Source organism: Anastrepha obliqua, chromosome 1 (genome assembly GCF_027943255.1).
Source record: "Anastrepha obliqua isolate idAnaObli1 chromosome 1, idAnaObli1_1.0, whole genome shotgun sequence".
Lineage (NCBI taxonomy): Eukaryota > Metazoa > Arthropoda > Insecta > Diptera > Tephritidae > Anastrepha > Anastrepha obliqua.
In genome coordinates this window covers 184,719,016-184,740,757 of record NC_072892.1, presented here as the reverse complement: position 1 = coordinate 184,740,757, position 21,742 = coordinate 184,719,016, and the positions used below count along the sequence as shown (strand labels likewise).

General features: G+C 36.6%; 1 protein-coding gene across 1 annotated transcript; it reads right to left on the bottom strand.

The window, feature by feature from the left end:
• Positions 1-526: 526 nt before the first annotated feature.
• LOC129244138 (pupal cuticle protein) lies at positions 527-3,851 on the bottom strand. The gene is made up of 2 exons (XM_054881757.1): positions 3,563-3,851; positions 527-2,005 (listed from the first exon to the last, which is right to left on the bottom strand). The coding sequence occupies exons 1-2, from the start codon at positions 3,572-3,574 to the stop codon at positions 851-853; spliced, it is 1,167 nt and encodes a 388-aa protein (XP_054737732.1). The 5' UTR covers positions 3,575-3,851; the 3' UTR covers positions 527-850.
• Positions 3,852-21,742: the final 17,891 nt, after the last annotated feature.

Genomic DNA, 21,742 nt, shown 5'->3' with positions numbered 1-21,742 from the left:
ATGGGCACTAATGGAAGCGCTTAAATGATAGTATCTTAAGGATTTGAATAGTATTCAGTGGTTACGGGACAGTATAAGTGAAAATTGTAAAACACCCAAGTTTCAAAATGAAAACAGAATAGCAAAAGCCAGCGAGAAAGAACGAATAGACGTCGAGAAATCATAGTCCTATATACTGGTTTTAACGATATTGCAAAATTTTGTTGGTATTTACGTGTGATAGAAATAATGCGAAAGTGTAAATAATTTAATGCAAATTCATGCACACTTGTTTCATCTAGGCCTTTGCTATAATTGCCTTATAGGGGGGTGTAGTTTTTTAAACCAATTAAACCTTTATATCGGGTCTAAGCAAATGGAAAACTAATTTAGTGGAAAAAACTTCGAATGGGCTAGAATGTATATTACAAAATTTCGAACGACTAAAATGCAGCTTAAATTAATGCCAAAGCCTAATGGAAGAAATCAATTTCTATAAATGTTGTGGTACTGATTATCATTTCACGCTAATCCAAAGAGTTGTAAATACATTGACTCTCCAAACAAAAAGAAAACTGATTTTATTTTTAACTTAATAATGATGGTAAGATTTAATGATGGAAAGGGAAGAGAAAAAGAATCCCGTTACATTCATGCAACTTTAATAAGTTCCAATAAGCAATACGTTTCGTCAGTTATGTACATATTCACATTCCGACACTAAAATCTCTTTCATTTTTGAATATCGTTGTAAATCGTTTCTTGTCCATTGTTATTTCATTTATTTGTTTATTTGTATTCCGTACCGTTCCGCTATTCCGCATGAGATGATAAGTATTTAGTTCGTTATTATATGCTAAAGGGTCGCAACTTAGTAATGGTGGGAATGATACTGGCCGTCATCTTCATGCCCATAATAATCGTTATGACCCGAACCATGACTAGCTGCGGCCAAAGCGTTTAAGTGGGCGGCACGGGCATGCTGCACCTCTGGTGGCTCCACTGGCACGCCATTGTGGATGACTGGAATATGGATTGGGCCTTGATGCTTGTAACTCCCTGCATATCCACCTCCATATGGACTCTCCCAGCGTCCGTCATACTGACTTCCGTCATCATGTGCGCTTCCATGACCAGATCGTGCTGAGGCTTCAGCTACAGCGGCGTAATGCGCCGCCTTGGCATGTTGTACTTCCGGTGTCTCTACTGGAACACCATTGTGAATCACTGGAATGTGATACCCATGTACGGGCACCGTATGTCCAATAGAATGGCCAACACGTGCGACAGCGTGAGCGGCATAATGGGCTGCTTTAGCATGCGCTACTTCTGCTGTATCGACAGGTGCAACGGGGACATGTGCTCCTTGACTCAATGCCTTAGCATGCGCAGCAAAGTGTTCGGCCTTGGCAGCCTGTACATCAGGAGTGTCCACAGGCACGCCACCATGCGTCAACGCCACGGGAGCTATTGCGTTTTGGTGGGCATAATTCCAGGGATGGCCGTATATTGATCGCTTGTACAAATGATGAGCATGTGGGTCATGGGGATCTGGATGGGAAGCAGCAGCGGCAGCGGCAGCAGCGTAGGCAGCATAGTGCTCAGCGCGAGCATGTTGCACTTCTGGTGTATCCACAGGAACGCCACCATGTGTCAGCACCGGAATGTGTTGTGGATAGTGGTGAGCATATGGCACGTAGGACTGAGCAGCAGCGGCGTGAACGGCGGCAAAGTGAGGTGCGGCTTGAGGTGCTGGAGCCTTTGGCAAGTTTGTACCAACAGCATTAAAACCATGGTGTGGATCAGCGACATACGAGAGCGATTGAACGTGTCCGCTACCATCAACGTAAGAGTAGGAACCGCGCGTAACACCATCGTGAGACCGTGTCTCTTGCTTCTGTGAGTTGGTATCGGCATAACCGTAAGAATATGTATGACTGTGCGGGTCGAGGTGTTGGAATTGTGTCGAAACGGCACCGTAAAGTGTTGCTCTACATGTGGAGACAAGCAACGCCGCTAAAATTAACTGAAAATAAACCGAACAAGAGAATTTAAATGAAAAACAATGTAACTACGATATTTTGCCTAACTTAAATTTATATTACTTAAAGAAAGAAATAAATTCAATTGGTGCCACAACGCGTTTGAGTTTGCACGTTATAACAATTTGCTTTTCAATTTGAACCAACATTAAATCTGTTGTACGTATTGGAAAAATGAAACAGGCGAGGAACAGCCATCGCGATTGCGCAAATGCACAGTCAACAATTTAATGGTAAATCAACAATACACAAGCTCAACTCTGAACTTATGAACAGCGCCAGCGCCCACTGCCTCTCACTCACAATGATTGTCGTATATGCATGAAGAGGGAAACTGCATAGTTGAAATCTATGTATGTATGAATATGCACTTGTTTATGATTATTGTTGTATTTATTACGTTAGTCATGTCCAATACAGGCACAGTTGGTGTCTAATAGACTTCTGCTTGCATTTTTCGCGTGGATTTTTTGAAATGCCGGTGTTTCAATTATTGCTATTTGACCGCATTCAACCGTAAATAAAAATGTTACCACACAGTTGTGGTCATTACTCTTGTTATTAGGCGCATATACATACATATATACATACATATATGTATATGTATACGCTGTACTTTGCGTAGATTTCAAATTCGTCATAAATTAACATACATTTTACGAATGACTAATTACGTAAACTTAAACTCTCAAACAAAAAAATGTTTTGTTATTCAAATTACATATTTTCCCCAAATTTCGGAAAGAGACTATTTCTAGAACTTCAATTTATTATTTTTTATTGTTCGTACATTTTTAGTTTCTTTGAGGTAAGTATGAATTCTAAGTAAAGTATTTTGAATATATGTATTCGTGATTTTTATCTTGCACTCCTTTTTAAAATTTTTGATATAACGAATTTTGTATTCATATCTGGTTCAACAAAGTCGGTACTACCTTTCGCAAGCCACGCAAAAACAAACAATTGGCCCCTTGTATTGGGTGACCGCTAGAGCAAAATGTTTAAATAAAGATTTGTAGGTAACGTTATTGAAATTATGATTTGTAGAGGAATTTGGGACTTTTCATTCGTACACTGTCCAAACTGGTTGTTTCCAATCATTTCTCAAAAAACGTATTAAAAGGTTTTTGATAGTATAATAAATCTTGCAAAAATTTTAATATAATATATTTACATATGTTAGAACAGTTTTATTTGATGTATACTCGCCAATACAATTTCTATTCGGTGGACTTAAAAAGCAAACAATTGGATATTTGATTTGTTAGATTATTAGACCATAGAGTTCTGTGCAAACTCTTCGCAATATTTTCTTCTATAGCCTAGTATATGGTTATTTATAATTTAAGTAATGATTGGAAGTATTGTCTAGGAATGTGTAATATATTATAACTATAAATTGTTTTTCTCTCCTTATTAACTCAAAATGCAAATTATAACAAAAAGGCCATAATAAATTAAGCCGTTCTAATATTTAATTTTCGTGGCATAAACGCCTTCCCATACATACATATGGGGATAGGTAATTATTATTTACTTACGAATAGTTTCATGTTTTATAATTATAAGATCACAATTTTGTTGCACTGCACACTGTCCGGTGTGTTCTGAAAAATCACTTGTATTTCACTTTTTCAAATTACTGTAAGGGGACACAAGCGCTTGAGTCCTGAGGTTGAACCGTAGCGGTACCTTGGTAGCGAAAGAAAAACTACGCCCAATGTATGTCTATTTTCACGATTTTGAACTTCTTGTTTATTTCTGAAGTTATTTAGTTAGTTGAACCTCCTAGAACCGCGACTAGGACTGTTAACGAACTGTGCTGAAAAGTGGCCGGTACCTCGAATATATACCAACGAATTCCAAACTGAAATACACCAAACACCAGCGAAAAGAAAATGAATAGACAGCAAGCTAGCAATAACCGGCATGTAATAGCAGCACCAGCTGCAGGTAAGCTAAGCAACAGGCAACTGTAACAATGGCAACCGAACTAATCATACAACAACAGTATTCAGAGCAAAAAGGTATCATAACAAAACCATAACAACAGCATCAACTTGCCTGTGCAGAACACCACATACAACAACAATACCAAACCGATTGCAAAAGCATCGACATCAGTGTTACAATTACGTTCACACAAGCATATAGTAATCGAATTACTCTCGTAATCGGCATTTGAAAACAAATTCAAAATCAGCCGCAAAATGAAATCGAGTACCAACGAATCGAAGAACCAGAAACCGATCTATCAAGCGATCGTAGAAGTGAATGAGTCGGTCGAACGAAGTGAAACGTAATTGGTTGGTCAAGTGCAGTGCCCGACGTACCATAAAAACGGGATATGCAACAAAAGTTTGTTAGCAACATGTTGCCGATTAAACAGTTAGAGCACCCGAAAACTATACAGTAATTCCTTTGCGGCTATTTCCTTCTTTGAATCTGTACACTTTAATGAGCAACCGACAAAAGAGTTTAATAGTTTTGCTGTATGTGAAGTTGGCCATCAACATGTTGATGACTTTTTTATAGTGTTGTATTATATTTTGTTATTTTGATACCACTGGAATAGCGAATGACCTTGGAATTATTGCCCAGTTTCGTTTCGGAATGTGCTTTAATCCATATACATATGTATATCATATTTAAGTATTTCTATAAAAAATTATTGCAGAAAAAATAAAAAAAATGCCATATAATCCAAACCTAAGAAAAGTGCTCTGGGATGTCTATTGAAATTTAGATGAGAGATAGGGGAGAGATTCCCTCATCATAATTAGTTAACTCAGGAATTATGTCTTTCTCGGTTAACTTATTGAATGAATGAATAAAAAGGAGTTTTGTATTTCGACGTCACGAATTTTGTGCCCTCTACTCACCAATAAACCTAAGATGGAGCGTATGTGTCTTTCTATCTTCTGTACATATGTATTATGGTGCTTTTTATGTAATCTTATTTTACCCATTTTCAGACATAAAAACATTAAGTATTTGTTGGCATTTTTAAAGTAATACATATTTAGGAGTCACCACCAGCAAATGAAAGATTTATATTAATTAAATAAAGAATAAAATAACATAAATAAAACAATTATTAGGAGAAAAGATAAGCTCCTTCTTCTTAATTGGCGCGATAACCGCTTACGCGATTTTGGCCGAGTTTAACAAAGCGCGCCAGTCGTTTCTTTCTCGTGCTAACCGGCGCCAGTTGGACACACCAAGTGAAGCCAAGTCCTTCTCCACCTGATCTTTCCAACGCAGTGGAGGCCGCCCTCTTCCTCTGCTACCACCAGCTGGTACCGCATCGAATACTTTCAAAGCCGGAGCGTTTGTATCCATTCGGACGACATGACCCAGCCAACGTAGCCGCTGGATCTTTATTCGCTGCGCTATGTCTATGTCGTCGTAAAGCTCATACAGCTCATCGTTCCATCGTCTGCGATATTCGCTGTTGCCAACGTGCAAAGGTCCAAAAATCTTACGCAGAATCTTTCTCTCGAACACTCCAAGCGTCGCTTCATCGGATGTTGTCATCGTCCAAGCTTCTGCGCCATACGTTAGAACGGGCATGATGAGAGTCTTGTAGAGTGTTAGTTTTGTTCGTCGAGAGAGGACTTTACTACTCAATTGCCTACTTAGTCCAAAGTAGCACTTCTTGGCAAGAGAGATTCTACGTTGGATTTCAAGGCTGACATTGTTATAGGTGTTAATGCTGGTTCCTAAATAGACGAAGTCTTTTACAACCTCGAAATTATAACTGTCTACAGTGACGTGGGTGCCGATACGCGAGTGCGCCGACTGTTTGTTTGAAGACAGGAGGTACTTCGTTTTGTCCTCGTTCACCACCAGACCCATTCGCTTTGCCTCTTTATCCAGTTTGGAGAAGGCAGAACTAACAGCGCGGTTGTTAAGGCCGATGATGTCAATATCATCGGCATACGCCAACAATTGTACGCTCTTATAAAAAATTGTGCCTGAACGATTAAGTTCTGCGGCTCGTACGATGCTCTCCAACATCAGGTTAAAGAAGTCACACGGCAGCGAATCAGTTGGTTGACGGTGGGCTTCAGCCTTTCACACAATACGCTCGCTAGAACCTTATAGGCGATATTTAGAAGACTAATCCCGCGGTAATTGGCACAAATTGCAGGATCGCCCTTCTTATGGATTGGGCAGAGCACACTTAAATTCCAATCGGCAGGCATGCTTTCATCCGACCATATTTTGCATAGAAGCTGATGCATGCACCTTACCAGCTCCTCGCCGCCATGTTTGAATAGCTCACCCGGTAGTCCGTCGGCGCCCGCGGCTTTGTTGTTCTTTAGCCGCATTATCGCTATTCTCACCTCGTCATGATCGGGTAGCGGAACGACAATTCCGTCGTCAACGATTGGGGTATCGGGATCTTCACTTTCTCGGTGACATGCGCAGCTGTCACTGTTTAATAGGTTCGAGAAGTGTTCCCTCCATAATTTAAGATTGCTCTGTACGTCAGTCACCAGTTCGCCGTCTTTGTTCTTACAGGAAAACGCCCCGGTCTTGAAACCTTCTGTAAGCCGCCGAACTTTCTGGTAGAATTTTCGGGCGTTGTTCCTGTTGGCCAGCATCTCAAGCTCTTCGCACTCACGTATTTCGGCCTCTCGTTTCTTCTTTCGGATAATACGTCTCTCTTTCTTTTTCAGCTCTCTGTAGCGATCCCACATGGCTCGCGTTGAGCCCGATCGCTGCGTGGCTCTATAGGCGGCATCCTTTCTTTCTGCGGCAGCATGACATTCCTCGTCGTACCAATTGTTTTTTCGGGCTCGCCGGAATCCGATTTCTTCTTCGGCGGCGGTACGTAGAGAACGATAAGCTAATACATAATAAAAATGCGTCACGTCGAGAATCGTAATGCCCGGCAAAACAAAGCTCAAGCTTACTCATAGATGCGTAGGTTAATTATTTATGAGAGTGCAAGAGAACAGAAATGAACTTACCGTTAGTCAGAAAACTTTCAATAGCATTATTTATCTTATTTATACTTATATATGTAACTATAGTTACAATCATTTATGCATTATTTTCTCAAGTTTTGACACATGCCAAATAAAAACGAATAAAAAACACGCGTTCGTTATGTAGGTGATAGAAGCAAGGGCGAGTTGGCGCGCCAACTTTTCGAGAGATGAAAAATAAGAAGCACCCTAATGCATAGGTACATTTGAAATATGTTAATACACCAACATTGTGTTATTTATAAATTGGAGTCAGGAAGTCACTGGAGATAAGACTTGGATATGTGAATATGACCTCGAGACCCGTACACGTGGATAAGGTCACCCAAAGTCGCGGCTGATGGCAAGGATGAACGTTATTTTCTAAATTCGCTGCATTATTCATCATGGTGGCCGCCGTAGCCGAATGGGAAGGCTTTAGGCTGCGGGACGTGTCATCGACGTCAAAGTCTCCGTTTTTGAACATTGCAAACCATTTCCGTGCTGTAGACTCGCCTATGAAACCTTCACGATGAAAAGCAAAGAAGAGCAGGTGTCGATTTTTGCCTCCTGGGTATTCCATTTCTAAGTCTTAAAAGTAATAAAAAATTAAATAACTCAAAAATACAATTAACATAGTTTTGTAGAGCTGAAAGAGTTCTATCGAATGAATACTTACCCTTTGCTCCAAACAGCAAAATAAAAGAAAACATAAAAACGCTATAAACTTATTCCCCGACCCAATAAATACTTGCATATACATATGCCAATAAGCAGATAATAAATTCCCTTTCAAATATGTGTTTAATTTGAAGCTTTAACTTGAAAGACGTATAAATATGTTCGTTGGGGAATTCTTATTGGTTTGTATTTCCTCCTTAGCTGTCATTTATTTTAACAAAAAATAAATTAAATAAAAATTAAGATTCCTCGAGTATCATGTTTTTTTTATTTCGCAATTTATTTTATTTATACATTGCACTTTTCTCCTTCAGGCATATTTTTAACGAAAATCATTCAGAGTATAGTAAGGACTTGGGTGGTACCAAGAAAGGAAAAATGCCCACATATTTATGCTTTGTAAATTACTTCTGCAACCTTAGATAAACACAAGTATACTTGCTTGAGGAACATTATTTGGAATTTAAACAAGATTCGAAACTTATAAACACCATTGAAAAGATTTAGGTCAATTTTCAAATTTCGCGAGCTATGTACATTCGACTTTCGATTATTACTTTTTTTTTTTTTTGTGCACTCGTCTCGAAGATATCGCACCCTAAATACAAAAGGGTCACAACTCAAAATGTACTTCTGCTCAAATATGAACGAGACGTTATCAATAAAACGGTGCGCGGATGACATATGGCAAACATAAATTTTTTGTTTTTTGGTAGGACTGTTATAAGCTTACATGGCAAATTTCAGCGTGATATGTCACATAGTTTGTTTTCTGTGCTACTGTAAACAAGTCAAGCTCGAGTGTGGAAAATTTTGAGTTGTGACCCTTTTGTATTTAGGGTGCGATATGTTCTCGGTTTCAGCAATATAGCATGTTTAGTTTGTTTGTGAAACGTATAAATAAGACAAGTGTTTCGCGTGTTCGGCGATTTCCGGCGACAAGGTGCTTAAAAGCAACATAATTGCTAAATCGCTTTATAAAGGAATGTGTTTCGTTCCATATAGGAGGTATGGATATAGGAGGATTAGACGTTGGTGCATATGTTAATAAGAATATACATCGAAGTGAGATAATGCAGCTGTAATTAAATTGAGCTGATACGTATAAAGGTATTTTTTAATATAATTTATTCTATTTACAATTTTTTTAAATTTAAATTGTTTCCGACTCCAATAAAGTGAACCTTCAACCACAAAGTATTAATTCCTTTATTTGCATTTAAATGTCGAAAAAACTGCATGATTTCTTGCAAATTTCACATTTGCAACCAACTTATATTTACATGAAACTAAAGACCGGTAAACGTTTTGCAATAAAAATATTAGTTTCACAAATCTATTTCCCGAATGGAAAATACTTTGTTTCATTTAGATTACTGTATAAATTAAAATAAAATAATTAAATATACATAGACATGTGGGAGTTCTATATTGCACTATTTTGAACAGGAGGAAATATTAAAATTGATCTGGACATGTTTTCAGCTTGGCAACGTCTAACATTATCGCATTTTAAAAATTTCAATGTTGATATGTACATGTAAATGAACGTGCAGAAAACATTTCTCTTATCTGGGTTCCAGGACTTAGGTGATGAGCTTGCCAGGAAAGCTGTAGGGATCCTACAGAGAAAGAGATTGTTGAACACTTTCCTTGCAAATATCCGGGTCTGGCGATTAGGCGTTTTAGGTTCCTTAGTGCTCGTTTAGGGATAGCCTGAAGCAGTTCTCCAGCCTAGATATCGTTTCTACCCTCCACTACATCAACAGCACCGGATGGCTGTAGATGGTTTTTCTTCCTTTAAGTTTTGAAATTTTTCGCAACTAGTAGTATGGTATCAAAACGGTACTCTAGTGCTACTTGTAGTCTATCCATGGTACTCTTACCATATAACCTACCTACCTACCTATATGTAAATAAGCTCGCAATAATTACTCATTCTTATTTGCTTTCATGTTGATTGCTGGTAAGCTCCAAACAGGTGTGCATATTGAAGAAAATTTCTTTTAAGATGGCCAAACATTTTGTTATGTTATTTAATTTGAAAATGTATATCGCACGTGGCATTACATTGCGCTTTGCAGACAGCATGGTTACCAGACGTTGTCTTCTCGGCCTATGTTAAATACTTATCCCAAGCCTTACGCGTAGCAAATGTAGCAAATCTCCCGTATCCTTGGGTTGATTGATGTGGGTCAGCGTGTGATAGTAGTTGTCCAATTGCCAACTTCGGTTCACTAAGCTCTGTCAGTGCGGTGTAGTCACCGATCGTCATCATCTTACTCATATAACGATAGGACCAAGAATTATGCTGTTCCGATTGGTTAGATGAGTGGGATTGAGTGGCCTGTGAATAGGTTGTTAGTACCGTGCGGTGCGCCTTTCGGTAGATAGCTGGGGTCACCGATATCCCGTAAAGTGTCGACCAAATATTTTAAAGTTTATGCCCGTTGGCAAGGTGATATTTTACAGTATACGAATTCGTTTACTGTTTTTTGTTTGTTCCATTCAATTGTGAGTTACAGAAATTCCACAAAAAAAAAAATTTGGTAATTTTACAGTGTTTCTTTTATACAAGCGAAAATGCAACATGAATGGTGTTTATGGCGCCGATACTGTAACAGCTAAGTACGTGCTATTTTGGTTTCGTCGATTCCGTTCAAGCATTTCCGAAGTTGTCCGGCATGTTCGAGGTCGTAGTTTAAACAATTTGTCTAAAAATAATGGATTTCTTTTCCCCCAAATTAATGTATTGAGTATGTCTGGGTCAATTCTTTATAAGTAGGAGTTTAACCTACTATAATATCCAGACCATAATTTAATCAAAGTTACGCCGGTCTCATGAGGCAGCTGAAGCTCTTCGCCTACCCCAATAGCGGCATGTTGGGAATTTAGGAAGAGGGTGAGAGTCCCGAAGACTGTCGCGTAGTCTCTGCCTACACACTGTCTGGTCAATAGCGGCATTTGGATGTTGGGAATTTAGGAAGAGGATGAGAGTCCCGAAGAATGTCGCTTAATCTCTGCCTACACACTGTCTGGTCCAGTAGTTGTGGTTGTGTTTAGCCATGAATCTCGTCAGTGTAGTGACTTGCCTGGGAAGTGGCTGTAGAAAATATAAGCAGAGATGATTCCTACGGTAACACCCAACCAAAAATTGCTTGCCGAGCACTTTGCTGTGATCCTTGACCGGGAGCGTGGAAGCCTGGTCGTGAAGGGTTTGCAGGAGGGACATCAGGAAGCATGCCGTGGCTATCCTGATAGCAGTATTTTGATAAGTCTTGAGCTTTGTCCACTGTGAATCACTAGGCAACCGACGGGTCCAGCATAATTCAGTAGCGGCCGGCCAATTGCTTTAAATGTTGCCAGCAACATTTCTTTGTCTTTGCCCCAAGTGCTACAATCAAATTTCCACCCCAATTATCACGTACGCCATTCAAACATTTTTAAAATCGTTGAAGAAATTGAATAAATTTATCTAATCGCAAAAGTAAACAGCAATTAGTTCTCGATTAATATAGGGTGAGCCATGTGAAATTTGCTTTTTGAATCGGCTATAAAAAAAAAAACTAATCAATATTTTTTCAAACTTTTTTTTTTATTTTGAAGATTGAACATTGTCATTTATGAATGAAAAATAATATCGTTCAAATGACTGTCATGACTGGCTTTACAGTAGGCCATTCGATCAACCCAATTTTTAAGCACATTTTCGATTGTTTGGGCTCCAATTTCATGAATGGCAACTTCGATGTCGTGTTTTAAAGCATCAATCGTCGCTGGATGGTTCGAATAGCATTTGTCCTTAACGGTTCCCCACAAAAAATAGTCCAACGGTAATTATCTTCGGGCGCTGTAGCCGACTGATTGAAGCATCAACGAAAATGAAGCATCAAATGGTAGAAAAAGTATTTTCTAGTAGCTGTCAGTCCTTATCATGCAATAGCAAAGCTCTGAGCTCATTTCTGCTAGTAAAAAGTTTCAGATAACAACCAACTGCTGGTCGGAGCTGGCTTCAAATAGAGTCCCCTTTTCCTTTATTGGCTCTAACTTAATATGCACGCCGTCTAGTGATGTATTTATTATATTCAGCACAAGCAGCACGGGAGTCTCTCTCAGTGGAGATTTTAAAAAGCACATCAACCAAGGGTATTACGTAACTAGAAGTTTAATAAGTTCAATAAAATATATCTCTTTCCAGGGTGACTTCTACAAATTTTCATCCTGCTTCCGTCATTTTGAGCCATTATATGTTTTTCTAACTTCAATCAATAAATATTGAAAGAGGCAGTATAGGTCTATGTAATACTGCCAACACAAGTTTTTTTTACAGTCTCAACACACGCAAATGTAAATATATGTGAATACATGCATAGATATATACATACATATATACTGAAGTAGAAACAAAATTTAGCCACACTGTACCAAAAATTATCACCGTTGTGTAATTGGTTATACAGTTTTTAAGACGTTTTTGATTTATTTTCTGTTACAATAATGCAATAGTAACGATTAAATCCGATTGTTACAAATGAAGTCAAAAATGGAAGCGAATAGATACACGAGCACATATTTACAAATGCAGAACAAATTGAGCGCCAGCCGATTAAAAGTAGCTGTTGGTGGTAAACGTTGGCCAACTAGTGCAAGCCAATTTAAAACATTACTACTATTGCTATAGGGCAACGAGAAAATTCCTCATTAGAATTTCAAGGCAAAATATTTTTTAAGTAAACCTGCATACGATTTCAATTGCTGCACTTTGATAATATCTTTTGTTGGATGCCTCTCTAAGTGCAGCGATGCGTATTTCATGTAAATTAGCAGACATAACGAGTGGATAAAATAACACCTCAAATAAGGTAGGTTTGCACTGGCAGATATGGTGTAAGCTGTTTGTATTACAACGACTTTCAATTTGTCGCACTTACGCAATTGGTATGCATATGGATGTAAATATATTCAACGTACATAGACGTATGTTTACATAATCCATTCACTCCTAATTTTAAACACTTCATCGCGTTTAAATACTTTAATTGAACTAATAATCGAATATTTATATTTTTTACTAGCGGACCCTCTGCCTGCTTCGCTAGGCATATCAAAATTAGAAATGAATAATGAACACTCGTCAATTCCGCATAATTCCAGCGACTGTCCTTGTGACGTATTGGAAATTGCAATCCTTTGAAGTCAAAAGCTAAATCGGGTGGAATCAGCGGAATACGCGGAATCAATACGTCTTCACTTTTGAATTTTCCTTTTAAAATTGTTGCTTCAATAAGATTATTCATGACCTTTTTGACTGCTAATCTTGTTCCGTTACACAATCGTGGCTGATTTAAATTTCTAAGTAAAATAATTGGTGCACCAACTTTCAATTGTAAGCGATGAGCCGGCAGTCCAGGTAAATCCAAGAAATTTAAAAATTCTGTTGGATAATTTACAGCGTCATCTTGATTTATAACTGTATCAATTGATTTAAATGTTACAATCTCACCAGGCACATCATTTAAAATATTCGCATTCAATTGACCAACATCCTTATTTTTAGCAGCCAGTATTGCTCTTTCAGCTAACCAATTGTGATTTTGATAATTTTGCGCAATATTTGGAAAAGCACTTGAAACTAATTCTTGTTTTGTGTGTGCGAAATTAAAAAAATTATCTGGCAAAGTGATAAAGCCAGTAGCAGCATCAATAGGAATTTGTCCATTTCCTATCTTCAGAAGTTGTCTTGAAAATTCGTCAGCCGATGCATAATTTTGCAAATAAACTCGCAGATTTGTTTTCAAACTCAAAGTTTTTACGTGGGATGTCTTTAAACATGCTTTTAATTAATCTGCTGGTGTTGAACGGGGAATTACTGGCAAAGTTTGACGAAAATCACCAGACAATAGTATTAAAGCGCCACCAAATATTTCTTGATTATTACATTTGCGCATTTATATATATGTATTTAACATTTAATTTAAGTAATCGTTTCAATATTTGTCCGAAAACTTTGAACTTCGAAAAATACAGGCTTATGGCTATTAATGGAATCAAATATATTTAACGAATTTTTATTTTATCTAAATCATAAAACGTTCAAATGAAGCTCAAAATATTTTTCCAGTTTAAAAAAAAAAGGAAAGAAAAGAGAGGACAACTATTGCGTTACGAATAATACAGTCGCATACGTCACTCGACATCGAAACAATGTTATTCATGTCTGTGTATATTCTATTCATTTGCGTGTATTCTCATTCCGTATACGTAATGTCCGTATAAGGGAAACACGCAAATATTGCATTTTTCACACTTACACAACGCATGCATACTTTTACCGATTTCTTTAAAACTTCACATAAACCATCTATGAACCAATACCAATGATCTGTGAAAGTTTGATTGAAATCGGTGAATGCGTTTAGGCGTGAATCGGCGACTAACGAACACAAAAAAACGTCTCCATTTTTATATATAAGATTTGAGATACCTATCGTTCAGCTACTGCAAGAATATTATTAAACTTACAACGGCCGCCGTAGCCGAATGGGTTGATGCTTGACTACCATTCGGAATTCACAGAGAACGTAGGTTCGAATCTCGGTGAAAGACCAAAATGAAGAAAAAGTTTTTTCCAATGGCGGTCGCCCCTTGGCAGGCAATGGTAAACTTATTTCTGCCATGAAATAGCTCCTCATAAAAAATATCTGCGGTTTGGAGTCGACTTGAAACTGTAGGCCACTCCATTTGTGGAACAACATCAAGACGCACACCCCAAATAGGAGGAAGAGATCGGCCAAACACCCAGAAAAGGTGTACGCGTGCACGGTGAAGATGTAAAGCCGTTATAGCTAATGGTGGTGACTAAACATTTTATTGAATATATTGCGTATAGTAGATATTATAAGACCATACAATGCAGTTTGTTAAAATTGAATTGATAAAATAAGTTATGCCAGTCATGCTTCTATTAGACACATTGTTTATGCATCTATTCATTCTACTTTTCTTCTAATATAATTTCTCTGTGCAAATTGAAGGTCAAAGATTTCATGGTTTTAAAAAATCAGTCATACATATTTACATATGTACGAATACGCATAAAAATAGAGTCAGTCTTTAGTTATATGAAATTTGTTGAAAAAAATGAAAAATAGTTTTTGTAAATTACTTTACTAGTAAACTGGTTCTCATTTGGCAAAATGTGCTAATACTGAATCAGAAATTCCTTTCAGCACCTCAAGATTTGCCTGTAGAGAAATTATACGCAATACCTATGTATTTGTGCAAGCATAGAGAGAATTGTTCGTAACATACATACATATGTGTATGTTAAAGTATGTAAATAATAAAATCACATGCATGAGTAGTTTCTACATGAATTAGCCTCACCTAAGAAAAACAGTCAAAAACCATTTCAGCCGAAATTTGCTGACAACCGCTCAGCTGGCACCTATCCCGTTTGCCGAAATTAGGCAAAACATTGCAAAAGATCAAACGCTTACAAATGTGCGCGAATTTAAACCGCCTTCACCAAATTTAATAATATACCAACAACAACCTGCTAGATACTATACCAACCGGTTCTTTCCAATCAGATTAGCCCACCGCAGAGCTCAAAACCTATGCAACTCACGAGTTTACTATGAAAGCTCAATGTAAATGCAATAGCACAGTGAACATTAAATATTTAAGTTTTTGTATCAAACATTCTGTGTCAACCAACTAACGCAAACGGGTGTGATGAACTCGAATTTTCGTACAATCGCCTGTGCTTAAAAGTTTGTTGAAAGTCTATATTAGTGAAAATATGGGAACTTAAATTAAAAAAGTAACTTTGGAATGTTTAAAACATATGTAAATTAAAATTCTCATTCTACCAAAGTTTAAGGAAATTATATATATTGTATATATACAGGGTGCGTACGGTATATGAGAATAACTTGAGATTAAAACTAATTAGCTTTTATTTTGAACAAAATTCAACGGAACTTCCCGAATCTTTTACACAACATTAACTTGTTTTTCCATTAACTGCAATAACCTCCTCCATACGGGTCCGGAAACGATTGCATTTTCGAACTAAATGCTCCTTATTCATATTGACCATAACAAAAAGAAAAATAATGGATACGGGAAGTTTTAGCTATGCATGTCTTCAACTACCGTATGCACCCTGTATTTGGGTGAGTGGTCTTCAGGTGACTGCCACGTAGGCGAACAGGTTGGTATATAGAGCATAACGTGCTGACCTATTGTGATTCTTTACCATTTTCGCATTTCAAGAAATCGCTCCGAAAAGTCACATCCTTTAGGATTTTTGTGGTTTGAAACCCACGCGAAATACAGTTCACCGTTTTAACTTATCCATGTCGACGATATGTATTTTAATGCACAGAGTCACGATGTTCGTAAGCTCTTTACGGCCCCAAGTTGTAATATGGTCAAGCGAAAAAAATAGAAGAGTCAAACAGATTTTTAGAAAGGAAATGTTTTTTTCCAAGGAAATAGGTTTGGAAACTAGGTATATTTAATGATCAATAATTATAATTTTCAATGGAATTTTTTGAATATACATACATATATGTACCACAATAATTTAAACAAGTTAATTGCAAGTTATGACGCATGAAAGAGCTCTGACACTTCTTAAGGGCTTACTGTGTTTTATAATACCAAGTAATTTATTTATTCTTTTATTTCAGTTAAAATTAGTCGAAAAAACGAACGAAAAAATTCAACGCTCCTTCCCTCATATTACTTGCATGCCATCTGAACAACGACTGATTGGACGAGTGTGCGAACATATGCGAAATGAGCGCAGAGTTTTGTTGCCGAGTCCCCGGTGACGTGGCAGCCGATGTTACTCTCACACTTTTGCTTCGGATGGCCAAGCCTGGTAATATATCACCCTTGCTTGTCATCACGCACGAGATTAATCAGGGAGGACTCAGGCATTCTCAACTCTCAACGCGACAATCTCTTCATCATTAATATTTTTGGATTATCTTCGTCATGCATAAACAGCAGCGAGATGTCTAAAGTTGGCCACTGAAAAATTAAAAAGAGAAACTTATTTACAAATAATTTACTATTTGGATACTTTGTGCTCGATTCAAAAACATGTTTTTCGTGATTGTCAAATATTGCTGCAGAAAATATGTGGCATATGATCAATGTTCTTATTGTTAAAGACTTTTTAATGAATATTTAAAGTAACAGACATATTTCGCATGAGTTCCATACCAATCACTATCCTTCATTTGAAATTTGTAGAATAAAAAAAAGTTAGAATAAAATAATAAATATTCAATCCCAGTACATCGATCCCAAGCAATAATTAAATAAACAAGTAATGCTACTAGCGTCATGCTAATTAATCACAACTTGAATGTAAGCTTAATCACTTAAAAAATATTGTAAACCAAAACGTAAAAAAGACTTCGCTGTTGAAGAAGCACTATAAAGTTACTGATCAAGATTTTAACCGAGCAAACGATTTTAACGAGTAAGGATTGGAATAAAGTAATATTCAAATGAACATTATGATCAATATTACCTTACCTAGCTTATATATTATTTAACTTTTCCGTCAACAGAAATGAATAGCAGAAGACGGTATATTTTTGGAAGTGAATCTTATTCCTTTTGTAATTGAAAAACGAAATGAAAATAAAAATTATATTTTGCAAATTATATGTATATCTATATATATAAAAATGAATTGCTGTTCGTTAGTCTCGCTAAAACTCGAGAACGGCTGAACGGATTTATCTTATTTTGGTCTTGAATTATTCGTGGAGGTCTAGGGAAGGTTTAAAAGGTGAGAAAAATTCGAATAATTGCCGGGAAAATGGTCAAAACGTGGACCCGGGTAACCTTCGGATGTGTATATACAATATGGGTATCAAATGAAAGCTGTTGGTGAATGCTTTAGTTCAGAGTATTTTTCATACCGCTCCGTGACTAGGGTCTCGAGATAGAGACCAAAACGTGGACCCTAGAATGTGTTTGTACAATATGGATATCAAATTGAAGCTGTTGGTGAATGCTTTAGTACAGAGTATTTTTCATGCCACTCCGAGACTGGGGTCTCGAGATATAGGTCAAAACGTGGGCCCGGGTAACCTTCGGATGTGTATATACAATATGGGTATCAAATGGAAGCTGTTGGTGAATGCTTTAGTACAGAGTATTTTTCATGCCGCTCCGTGACTAGTTATTCATAAAAATATTGCAACAAGATTTTGGTTGCAGCATCATCAGTTTAGTCATTGCTCCAAAACGCTTTTGTAGAGGCAATTCATCCACTTTACGTGTTAGTAGCATTTAAAGCGAATTGAAAGGGCAATAGAACTGAGATCCTACATAATTGAAAGCTTACAACATGTATCAAAAATAGAATTAGTCCAAAACCTCATTGAAAGCAAATCCAGCCGAATTGTTGAACTTACACTGGAACTACGTTTCAGGGAAATTTGTAATAGAAGCCTCCATCACGCCACAGAATGAACATCGAGTAACATCAAGATAAAATTAATTCAAATACATTGGTGCGGCCGCTGACAATATTTTATGTATTTTGTGTCTCACTTTTTTTTCAATATGCCCATAAATAACAGCAATCCAATTAAATTAATTCAATATGTAAGCAAGAACTGAGATGTAATATCATATACTCGTATGTACATATGTATGTATAAAAGCTGTTAACAGCAAACCAGAAACGAATATAATATCAAATATGCTATACATATAATAGATAAATAACCATGAGCAATCGAGTCTGCAGAAAACCTGTTTGAGTGTAATTTAAGTTTACACGTATGTGCGTGCATTTTACTAATGTGGTGTAAATTTTCGAAGATCAAGTGCAATCTGCTGAAACAGCAGCAATGGGTTGTTAAACTTCGCGTACACGCACTTAATTTGTTATAAATTCTCTATTGCAGTCTGCTATCTTAGGCGGTACTACCTTGAATTGCTACCGTGCGCCATAGGTATGTATATCATAGTTGCACGAATACGTGTATGTGTATTTGTATTCACTCATACTCGTACATCTCAAATTGCATTTTGGTGGCTTCATTGCCGAGGTCGCTTTACATTCACCAAGGCGCGTACGCAATATTCAACATCATATGTTGGTATTTATACACGAGTACACATCCAATAAAGAGTGAATAGAAATGGAGGTGGAGTACGTGTTTTAACATGTAGGACTTGCGCGTACTCATAGTTGTGTCTTGTCAGTCTTGAAGGCTTCGAACTTGCATTTGCACATGTGGAAACCATATGCGTACACCTGCTCAGTTCAATTAATAGAGTGTAATATATTAAATTTCGTAGTTATCATTGTTCTTTAAAACGTGAAATTTTCAGAGATTTGCGACCAAACCCCGAAATGATAAAGTGAGTAGTTTTTAAATTATTTTTCCAAATACTTCTTACTAGGTTATTCTAAAGCTATTTATAGCAGATATTCACCTGCATGCACTTAGAAAATAGTCTAGTTGAATATAAGAACATTTGGACTACATCCATTTCGGTATTAAAATATTATTAGCTCCGCTGAATATTCATTAAGTCAAATGATTGTAATATGAATAGATACTAAATTTATGGTATTTGAGCAAAACAAAATAAATAACGAAATTATTCCATGAAACATTAAAAGTTCACTAATATGGATCTATATGTAGAAGGTCTAATATAAAAAATTTAATCATTTATTTTATATTTGTTGTTTCTTATTTGGAATAAGCACATGCTAACCAGAAAAACTCTAGTGAGAAAGGTTTAACGCAAAATATAACGGAATTTCTCAAAACAGCAATGCATCAATGCAGGAGTTTGATGAAGCAGTTTATTTCTTTTGTTCTCAATCATTTCTGACTGAGAGTCAATAGACATTAGAACTTTCCACATTATTAACTGTCAACATATGCAATTTTGATTTTGATACTTGGAAATTGCTAAATCCATAGAAAAAGAGATAATCAAAGAGATAAACCTAATCATCAAGTCGTCTGGACAAAAAATTAAGATCAATTTCAATAGAAACAAAGAATGTTTAGAACATTTTTATTGTACTCCTAGTAAGGCAGAGTGGAAAAGAATGCTTTTGTTTATTTGTTCCCTATAGAACGGAATTGTAAAAAAATATTTGGTCCATTATTTATTCAAGTCTATACATTCAAATTGCTGTACTCGATGTATGCAAAGGCCATTATCTATTATAATTCAGAATATTTAACTTTAGTCTTGAAGGGAATTTTAGGTTTGACGAACAAGTAAAAAACAGTCAGAAACTTAAGCAACGCAGTTGTCATCAATATAAAAAAAACCAGATCTTATAAATCCTACTAAATGAAAGGCTCATAACCGCTGCAAATTTCGTTTTGGTTCTGTTTTACTTGCCAAAATGTTGCGATGAATGCCACCCGACGATATCGCTTTGTCTGACGCTCCGCGAAATGATTCCGTAATGATGAATTAAAAAATTTGTTTTAGTAATATCTTCCACAGAACAGCTAGTCCTTTTTCTATCCAGACAGAACCAACTTTTTGAAATTTGAATTGTTGGCTCATCGGGACATGTAGGCGTCACTTTTGAAAAACCCTTTATGTGTATTAACTAATACACTAACTTTGTTATTTACCTATTTCATTTTTATTTTTCCCTCTTATTTGATTATAAATTCCTCCAAAACATGTAAATCGCGAGATTAATGTAGAAACCAACTGTTTTCGAAAATTTTTTTTTTGTGCCTCATTCCTGGTAGCTTGCCGTTTCGCCTATCACCTGTTCATTTGCTCAGAGATCGGTAGAGCTGCCAAACATTCAAACGAGATCCTGGGCGCCGAATCCCAACCAAACCTTGTAATCTAACTTCCTTGCCTATGTAATAGCTACATTAAGACTTTTCACAAATAACAGACAAGAATGATCCGTAAACAAATTTTGGTTGAATGGCCTGAACCAATGAGAACGAAGTAAAGGGCCTAATGTGAAGTCATAGTACTATAAACGTCTACAGGAATTCGTGATGTTTTATATACCATTCTTGTATGTGCATATGGTCATTATTTTTATTTCTCGTCATTGCCAAAACGTACCAAAATTCATTCTAACACTAAAACCACACGTGGAAGTTAAGCAAATGGAAACAAATAATTTGCTTTTAATTATTATAACCATTAATATCTTCAATATATCGCCTTACGATTGACAACCCGCTATTATTACATTATGTGAAGATTTTATATTGACGCTTACATATTATAAGTTTGCATAGATACAATAAACATTATAAGTGATTTGGACTACAATATTGAGTTGATATATTAATATTTCAGTACTACTGTTCCACGTCCTTTCCAAAAATACTACTTTAGTCTTAAATGAATGCCTTGGATGAGAGATCATAAGTTGAAGAATTTTAATTTACAGCTGTTTAAAGCACAAATAATACTATTTATGGATGTGGTGTTAAATATTTGGAAAGTGACCACTTTTTGCCATATTCTCATTTCACTGTACGCTACCAACAGTTTCTTCGCTGGTTATACGATCACGTACCCACGCTATAAGCGCCCGCCCCGATCAGCGCAAAACAAGTACATATATATAAGCAGATAACTTTTGTGTAGTTGCTACCGCTTTGAAATTCCTTTTAAATGGTTATGGTATTTGTATGTATGATGCCAATAAATTGGTCACATTAAAAATGAAAAATGCATTTAATTGGAGCATTTATAGCTACCGCAGCAGCCAGCGCACATATAATTGTAAAATTTTAACATAAACTCGTTTAATATTACAAGTATTTTTTATTGTTTCTTCATGCTCTCAGTTGTCAGTTGAAGGTGTTCGTTGTTGGTCATAAAATTGTCTTTCAGTGAGTCGAATTAGCATTGCTCACCCAAGAATAGCATGGCAAATCCGAACATACCAAGCAGTATTTGCTGTTTTTAGGGATTGTTACGCCCTTGAAAAACGAAATGTCTTTAATAATTGTAACGTTTATTTAATTTGATGTCGCAGTAAAACTGTCCAGCGTAATGGCA